We start from the raw sequence: 9,955 nt of genomic DNA, 5'->3' as shown, positions 1-9,955 counted from the left end.
CTTCAAGTTATTGGCAAATAAAAATCAAATAAATAATTAATAAATAAACATGAATAAACAATGAATAAATTTAAAACTCAAAGAAAAAAAAAGAAAGCAAACAGAATTACAGGAATGCTGCCTCAGGTATTATTATGAAAGCTGGCCAACCAAAATCTTCCACCCTGTTTTACACTTAAATACGGTGTTGTGATGAAATAGGGGTCATGTGGCTGAGGAAATAAAAAAAATTAAGATAAGCACACTCACCCCGTGAGAGTTGCTACAACATGGGCCACTTAAACGTTAAGAGCTTTAAACATTGCATTATACTGGGAAACAACAGGCATGAGTGCGAGTATAGGGATTTGGGTGGAATGAAGTGAGGATGAGGAGTTCCCATCCAGATTTGAGCTGGGAAACAAAGAGCTGTACAAAACCTGGCATACGCGCAGGGACAATAGCAGCCCCCCTCCCTCAGAGCCAGCTGTCTGATTGCAGAGGCTGCTGGGAATGGAACGGCCTGGGAAGATGGAGAGTAGACAGATGCAATACTGCACATATACTTGGGGAGGGGGTGAAGAGTGTTAGATGAAGCAGAAGGACAGCATGCAGGACATATCGCAGACACAAAGAAGCCAAAAAAAAAAAAAAAGAGAGAGTGTGTGCATGAACTTAAGAGAGTGATGTCTTTTTCTGCAAGCTGAATGTAAAGAAACCAAACAAAAAGCAAGTTATGACAGGTCGTCACCACTAACAAAAGCCACCAATGATACACACTGCAATTCTGACAGTCTGGACTTGTTTTAAAACCTCTTTGCTGATAGTGTCTAGAAAAATGTGGAGTAACGATACACTCAAGACAGTTTAGTTTAATGCACGACACTTTCCACACATCAATCTTAATTCCATGAAAGTTTTTAATATTTTGAAAAATTGTACTGTATGTGTATTCACCTACGCACTATATCATCTTTGCATCAAATGACTGCTTGTGCGAGGTGTTTCTAATGCAGTGTCTATAGGGAAGTTCAGTAACTTTGATGTCGTTTTCTCCTCTGGCTGCCATCATTAGTCTCACACAATTCTTCTTGATAACACCATCATGGAGTTTTTCTTTTATTATTTCAGCAAATGGGATTGTAAAAATTATTTGTTGTACTCTTCCATTCACTACGCTCTAAGTTTACCCAACTATGATGACTTCTGCTACTGACAAACACAGAAATGTGAAAAGGGTCCGTTTGGGTGTTATTTTTAAGTGATACAGTTAAATACCTCTTAATTAAAAACATTAAATTGTTCATAATATTAAAACCTAATAATGTTGTAAATTGACCTAATATTGCGTTTTTTTGTTTTTGTTTTTTTTTTTGGTTGGTTGGTTGGTTGGTTGTTTTGCACAGATTGATTTGTTTCCCAAGACCTAAAAATATTATTGCTTGCCCTGGGTACTAATTTTTGCTTTTATAAATGCAAAACTAGTACCTGAGGCTACTGATAATACTTTCTGGTGTTTATTTATGTGGTTTGAGAGATTAAATATATATAAGTGGTTACTAAGGGTGTCACAATTTCAATTTTTAATCGAAATCGATCGAAATTTATGCTCTATTTCAATTATCGAATTAAAAAATAGAATCGTCGATGCTGCCACGCCCCCATGTCATGTCAGCTTGGCTTGCCAAGCGGGAAAAAACACGCTTGTTGAAGTGCTCGTTGAACTGTACAGACGCAGGAGACCCATCGACAGAGCTTAAACCTTCAGGGCTCGACAATAAGGACTGCCCGATAGCCCGGGGCCAGCGTGCGAGACGCTCGGGTCAGTGTACAGTGCTGCCTTGATGCCTGACAGATCGAGCCAGAGCTGCGTGCTGCAACTGTCTGTCAATTGTGTGCAAATACAATCTTACGGTGCTTTGACATATAGACGTTTGTTTCGGAATCTGTCTCGTTTCCCCCGTTAGCGCGGTTTGTTTGTTTATATCCAGCAGTTCCGCTCGCATACGCGCCAAATCAATCAGTCCGAGATAGCCTGAATGAGATGGTCTCTGCCCTATTGAGGGGATCGATTGTAGTGAGAAAATTAATTAATTAATTGATTAATTCAATAGATTGATTTTTATAAAACCTGACAATTAAAATAAGGCTCTGTATATATGAGAAAGTCTGCCCTCTGCTTTATAGGCTATTCGGTGACGATGTCTGTGGGTTCTTAGAATGAAAGTGCACATTTTCACTTATAAAATATTCTGTACACAAGTGCTCAAAAGTTTGGGGTCAGTATGATTAAATATGTTAAACTAAGCTTCTTCTGCTCACCAAGGCTGCAATTATTTCATCATAAATACAAATTGTGAAATGTTGCACTATAAAATAAGTGTTCAAAAGTAGTTTATCATTTAATTTATTCATTTATTCCATATTTGATTGTGATTTTAAAGATTTATTAGATAGTTAAGATAATTTCAGCTTCATTACTCCAGTCACATGATCCTTCAGAAATCACTAATATTAATTATTATTATATTTATTAATGGTAATAGTAACAAAAGCAATAATGTCTGGAGTAATAATTTTATTTGAAACTACATACAATAACAAAGCAGTTATTTAAAATTTTGATAAATATTTAACAATTTTACATTTTTTACATTTAATAAATGTAGCCTTGATGAACTGAATAAGTTTTCTTAAAAACATAAAAAAATTACTGTATATATATATACAGTGGAAGTCAGATTTATTAGCCCCCCTTTGTTGTTTTTTTCTTTTTAAAATATTTCCTATATGATGTTTAACAGAGCAAGCAAATGTTGATAGTATGTCTGATAATATTTTTTTCTCTGAACAAAGTCTTATTTGTTTTATTTTGGCAAGAATAAAAGCAGTTCTTATTTTTTTTATGAACCATTTTAAGGTCAAATTTATTAGCCCCTTAAGCTAATTGTTTTTCAGACTGTCTCCAGAACAAACCATCGTTATACAAGAACTTGCCCTAATTACCCTAGCCTGCCTGGTTAACCTAATTAACCTAGTTAAGACTGCTTCAATCTTTTACTTTCACACTAGTACTTAGTCATTTTAGCAAACACCTCAGGTACTGTTGGCTGGTTCCTGTTGGTTGTGCACCTTTTTTTTACCGACGCCATTATAACGACACAGATCACTGCCTATTCACAAGAAAAAAGTGATTGACAGGTGGTAATTATGTGTGTAACTTGCCTTTATTCATTTACTGTTTGATTTGTTTATGGGTAAAACAAAGACCATGCAGGTCAGGTAGTTTAAACGGTAGGCTACAAATAATTAATTTGTTATTAATTAATTAATTATTCATAATTGAAAATCGAATCGTGACTTAAGAATCGAAAATGTAATCGAATCGAGGATTTGGAGAATCGTGACACCCTTAGTGGTTACAAGTGGTTTTAATGCCTAAAGATGGATTTATACTTTCGCCTGGCACCGCATTGCACACCTCCGCTGACTGCGCATGCACCTCATGAAACAGACGAGGCTTATACTCTTTAAAATGACAGGGGACGGTCACAAAAGAAACTGACTGTAAAATCAGACAGATAAACAGAGAAGTAGAAAGTTTCCGGAACTTTGTCATATCATTGATATCATTTAATATTTTTAAACTAATTATTTGTGTCATTTTTAGAATTATTTTAATGATTATAAAGATTTTTATAAGCATTTAAGATTTTTTAATCAAACTTTGATGCATCACCTGCTTTTGTTAATACCTTGGACAGTTTTACCTATTAAAGTTTATTAAAATATTAATGACAACAGAACATAGGGTTGCTCTCGAATATATATAAAAAAAAAGCAAATGTATTATGGCTATGTAATAGGCTAGTCTCTCTATACGAAGTGAGAATTATGGGTAGGGCGGGATGTCATTCCATGTCAAATACGAAAGCATGCTGAACTATTAACGAGAGCGGTTTATTCGTTAGGAAAATTGACTGAACTGCAGTCTCGGTTTATCTGTTATTTCTCTCTATAATGTAGAGCCTATGATGCATAATTCATGGCTGTGTATGAGAAAGTCTTACCTCTGATTTATTTTTGGTGACAATGTCTGTGGGTGTCACCATTCAAAATTAAATAGCAACTTTTCACTTATAATGTCTTATTGCTCAGCTCATCATCATAAAGTTAAATAAGGACGTATAACAGCTGAGCGGGACTCAAATAAAGAAACAGTGGAACTTTGCCATGTGAAAGCAAACAGCACCAAGAACAAAGTGCAACACTGTAACAATTTTAATCCCTGTTTCGGAACAGAATAGATCTACAGGTGTGAAAGCACCCTAAATAAACAAATGCATGAATCAATGAAAGAATTTTTTTTTATTTATTTTTGTTATTTATATATTAATTTATTCATTCATTCATTCATTCATTCATTCATTCATTCATTCAACCATTTATTCCCTTTCAAATTACTCGCATTCACGTTTAGATCTAAGGACCGGTTAAAAATCTGTTTTAAATCAAGTTTCAGCTAAAAATCTTTAAATATCATCTACTTTAAATAACATATGAAGTATGGATTAACATTTTTGGGTGTGTGAAATCTCGATTTAAAGAATGCATTTTATTTTTTATCTAACAATAACAATTAATAAACATGGGAAGTTCAAATGTGTGATGTTGGTTCACCATATTTGATGTTAAATTAGATATACTGTACTGAAAAGTTCACTCTGGGAGAATTATACACTGCTTTACTTTAACATAGTGAGACAAAATATATGGTTACACCTCAAAAACAAAATTGAATTACATCATTTTGTAATCTAAATATTTGCACATTCACAAGAACATTTAAGAAAAAAATGTTTAACTTTAATCCTAGCTCATTGAGTGAATGAATGTTTGATTGGTGTTTAATTTAATCAGCATTTGGGTGAATGATTGAATAAATGTATAAATGTTTAAATGAATCCTTGTTTAAGTAAAGGAATGAATGAATAAATAGATGATTGAATAATGAATGAATGAATAAATTGATAATTGTTTGAATTAATCAGTGTTAGGGGGTAAATAAATGAATGAATCAGTATTTGATTGAATCAGTGTTTGGGTGAATGACTGAATGAATGAATGGTTCAAAATAAATAAATAAATAAAAAGTTTAATTTTAATCCCAGCATATTTCAGTCCTATGTCAAATGAGCGGACAGATGGATCAAGCAATCCGCTCAGAGAAAACACAAACAATGAGAAGATGGGGACAAACACGATTACTTTTCACAGATTAATAAACACTCCTCACACCTGTGTTGGAACGACAAAGGATTAACACTGGTGTAATCCATCACTTTATTTAAGCTAGCCTGAAACCTGAGCTTCATAAATGCTTCAAGAAAGCAGCCGGCAGGAACAGACACTGAAACTAATAATGTATATAACCCAAGATAAATGTGTGAGCCTGTTGTAACCGAGCTTGTCTGGCCAGGCAGTGGAGCGTTTGACTGTGACATCATTTACGAGTGTTGGTGTGTGACGCTGATGACAGCCTTTAGAGAGCCTGAAGTGGTTTGGATGTCACAGTCGTGTCTGAGCGCTCTCTAATTACAGAGAGCTGTTCCGCCTGTCAACACCACGCTCCTGCTAATCTGGTCAATATTACCGCAGTAATCGGAGATGTGCCAATTGACACTCTCAGATAAGTGAATACAACACTTTATACAGATGACCAACTGCAAAACGCTCATACAGTAACTAAACTTTAGTCAGGCTAAAAGGACCAAATCTCCCCCAAAAATATTACATCATCTTTTGCATCTAAATAAATTAATGGAGTGAAAGAATGAATGTATGTATGCATGTATGTATGTATTAATCAATCAATGAATAAATGAATCAATCGATCAATCAATAAATCAATCAAATGAATGAACGAATGAAATTTATGAAAGAATGAATGAAACTTGAATGAATGAATGAAAGAAACTTGATAAATGAATAAAAAAACTTAAGGAATAAATCAATCAATCAACCTTATGAATGAACAAATGAAACTAATGGAAAAATGAATGAATGAATAAATGAAACTTATAAATGAATGAATGAATAGATAAATGAATAAATGAATGAAAGAAACTTTATTAATGAATGAATGAATGAATGAATGAATAAATGAATGAAGAAACTTAATGAAGGAATAAATCAATCAATCAACCTTATGAATGAACAAATGAAACTTATGGAAAAATGAATGAATGAATGAATGAATGAAACTTGAGTGGAATGAATGAAATACTGAAAGAAACTAACGAATGAAACTTATGAACGAACGAATGAATAAACAAAACTTAAGGGAAATTAAACTTATGAAAGAACGAAAGAAACTTATGATGAATGAAAGAATGAATTAAAGAATTAATGAATGAAAGGAACCAATGAATGAATAAAACCTATGTATAAAAGAATAAAATAAAATAATTTTGAATGAAAAAATCTTATATATGAATAAATTAATTAAAACAATTTTATGTATGAATGAATACTTTTGTTATCTTTGTTACCTTTGCCTTCCATTATATGAAAAAAACTGAAACTTAACAAACTTTCTTTAAAATATAGTTTATATTTCACAGAAGAAAGTCATGCATTTGTGATATGGCATGAGGCTGAGTGAACAACACAACTTACAGTTTTGGGTAAACTATTAGCTTAAAACTTAAACATGGACAACGGTTAATTAGTTTTTCCACACAGGAAGCGAGTGGTCGCACATTGAGTTAATGCACAGGGAAAAAGCAGGCTGCTGGTAAAGGCCTGTGTACATTAAGCTACACATTTCTCATCTAAAAGGAAAGGCAATAGAGAATTAACCCAATTACAACCCAAATTACAAATAAAATCACTGGGTGGAAAGTTGGAATGAACAAAATCAAATGTAATGTTTTCATGAATTACTGTTTGTACGAATGAATGAATCAGTGTTTGAGTGAATAAATAAATCAGTGTTAGATTGAATTAGCTTTTGGGTGAATGCTTGAATGAATAAATGTTTGAATGAATCAGTGATAGGGGTGATAAGGGGTAAATGAATGAATCAGTGTTTGATTGAATCAGTGTTTGGGTGAATGACTGAATAAATTGATATAAGTGCTTAAATTAATAAGTGTTTAAGTGAATAAATGAATGAACGAATAATTGTTTGAATGATTAAATAAATGAATAAATCAATGTTAGAATAAATTGGTGTTTGAGTGATTCAATCAAGCACTGATTTATTAATTCAGTGTTTGGGTGAATGATTGAATGAATGAATGAATGAATGAATCATTGCTTGAGTGAATGAATGAATTAATAAATGAAAAAGTGTTTAGGTGAATGAATGAATAAGTGAATGAATCAGTGTGAGTGAATGAATGAATCAGTATTTGAGTGACTTAATGAAAGAATCAGTGTTTGAGTATACGAATGAAAATGTTTGATTGAATAAAGGAATGAATTAGTGTTTGCATGAATGAATGAATCAATGAATGAAGTTGGACTGAATCAATCAATGTTAAATTGAATGAATGTTTAAATTAATAGACGCAATCTAGTACAACAAAAAGGAAAAGGAAATGCAGACCCGCTTTGTCAAACTAGCTGATAAAATTCAGCACATGAACCACATATACATGCTTGAACATGTAGACTAAATCTACACATGCTAAACCCCCACAAACACATACACTTGCCTCAGATAAAGCAAATCTCGGCTTTCGTAACCCAAGCAGACAATGGTAGTCGGTGACAGAAGGTTAAAGAGGGTAGTGCATTAAGCTCTGAAGTAACAAAATCCCTACAGGCCCGAGATCTCCATCACAGGCATCAAATTACAGACACAAACTCAACTTTTGTCATCACATTTGAACTCTGAAAACCATTAGGAAAGGAAGATCTCTTTGCATACTTGAGAAACAAATATCTTGGGGTTTGACAGAAAAGTCAGAAGAACAAATGACAATAGTATAAAAACTACAAACAATTTCAACACATTTTATCATTAGCACAGTAAAGTAATAAGTATTGCTGTGTGTGGTCTAGACAATGTGTTATTTTAAACACCTAGAGTGTATTCGCAGTACAACAGAACAACGTGGCCAGCACAAACTCAAAGACATCCAGCAGAGCATCACTCACTCATAACAACTCTGATTCAAACAGATCAAGGCAGATGTCTGATGAATCATACCCGTCTTAATCACCTCCATTTGTAGAGACTCAAGGTTGTAATTAAGTCTGTGTACATTTAAACATAGACAAAGTCCAGAAGCGTAACAGAACTGTAGCTTGAGCAGTAGGGAGCAATTCTACACCCAAACCCTTCATCAATTTCTCAGAAACAGACCACAAACCCATTCATTGTTTGGCATCTTGTCCACAATTAGGACATGATTTCTTCTCAGCTTCTTGTAGGTGTAAAAAGTCTCTTCTGCAACAGCAATGCTCTTGCCAAGCTTTAAAAAGAACAGTTCAGCTGAAATTAATGAAATCTTCTCACTCAACATTAGTTTTAGTCAACCCATTAGTCAACCCATCTAAAGTGCTATTCCATCGCATGGTTTCGAGGTATGGGTAATGTGTGTGTCTGCAGTTGTAGCCTGTGTTGGACCGGACACGGCAGCTGTTGAACTCCGGTGAAGAAAAAAAAAAAAGCTGTTATGTTAAACCCGCCCACCCAACCAATGGAGGCCAGCTTGGGTTGCCAGGTGTGTACAAAGCACTTGATCTGTGAGATCGTCACACCTCTAGTTTAGAGCAATTCAACCTTCTTTTTCCCCTCAAAGTACAAAATAATGTTTAGAATATAGTTCCTTTAAGTAGAAGCAACATCTGAATTTTGAACCACATTAGTTAAATAAAAATAAGATGCTAACAAATTTGTTTTAGATTAACATTGCCACATTTTCCTTTATGAAGTTTGACAACACCAAAAGAATATTGCAATTTTCACTAAAACACAATATTTTACACTTTTAAATGTTTTAGATGTAGAAAAAATTCCTAAAGCTACAACAATTTTACAATTGACAAGAATTTTATCCAAATAAGTTCAACATCTTCCAAACTTCAGAACAACTGTGTGTACAAAATACCTAGACATGAAAAAAATATGAAAAAAAAAAGAAAAATAAATCTCTAGTTTTGATAACGTTTCAGTTTTTTCAACATTTTTTACCAACAATTATTTCCCAAGTCTTCTTAAAAGAATATAACCTAAAAAGCAACAAAAGCTTTCTACATCTCTCACCTTGTGTAGAGGCAAAACCATGAACGCTCCGCCTCCGCTGGCTTCCACAATTAAGGCAACAAATTTGGGGTTAACTGCACAGAACGCGCTGTCCCATGTGACCCGGGACACCCTGATGTCATCATAGCACTGGTCATTCTTCACCGCCTGGCCGAACACATGCCGGAACTTACTCTGTCGTACAACCCGTTTGAACATATCTGCAAAGGAAAACAAGACAAGAATGATGAATGAAGCCGTCGTCACATGACACAAACGCTTGAGCGCTTTCACAGAGCAAAGCCTTGTACAGCATGTCTACACACATTCATTATTAGCTTATACTGACAAGCACATCAGCAAAAATCTGATTTGATCATTTGTGCACTTTAATCTGTAATTCAATGGTGTTTTCGACAGTTGTCTCAGTGTAAATAGCAGCTTTAGGGTGCGTGAACTGTGTTTTGACTTACTACTTTAAATATCATTTTCTGATGCTCCGTTTGTAATTTTATTGGCAGATTTAAATATTGTGGTAAGTGTGACCAGCCGTTATCGTTTTTGCAGATTCTGCTTTTACAGATTTTTTGCAGACAGAACATTATTTCTAAGAACTAATAATAGTAATAACAACAACAAATACTGTTATTATGTATTTTTTTTCCCTATTTTTGGCAATTCAAGATTCTTTTCTAAGAACTAATAATAGTAATAATAGTA

At 33.9% G+C, this 9,955-nt stretch overlaps 2 protein-coding genes across 3 annotated transcripts in view; both read right to left on the bottom strand.

The window, feature by feature from the left end:
- sgsm1a (small G protein signaling modulator 1a) overlaps nt 1-9,955 on the bottom strand; it is a 766,057-nt gene that overhangs the window by 301,379 nt on the left and 454,723 nt on the right. The window lies entirely within an intron of this gene.
- The window catches only part of coro1ca (coronin, actin binding protein, 1Ca), a 105,754-nt gene that overhangs the window by 49,985 nt on the left and 45,814 nt on the right, over nt 1-9,955 (bottom strand). For both annotated transcript variants that reach the window (XR_015489943.1, NM_201295.1), the window contains 1 exon segment: nt 9,257-9,456. Coding sequence is in view for 1 of the 2 variants with exons in the window: in NM_201295.1 (NP_958452.1) it covers nt 9,257-9,454 (198 nt within the window). In the remaining variant the exon portion in view is untranslated.

Source organism: Danio rerio, chromosome 5 (assembly GCF_052040795.2).
Source record: "Danio rerio strain M-AB ecotype USA chromosome 5, GRCz13ab, whole genome shotgun sequence".
Classification (NCBI taxonomy): Eukaryota; Metazoa; Chordata; class Actinopteri; order Cypriniformes; family Danionidae; genus Danio; species Danio rerio.
This window is presented reverse-complemented; position numbering and strand designations above follow the sequence as displayed.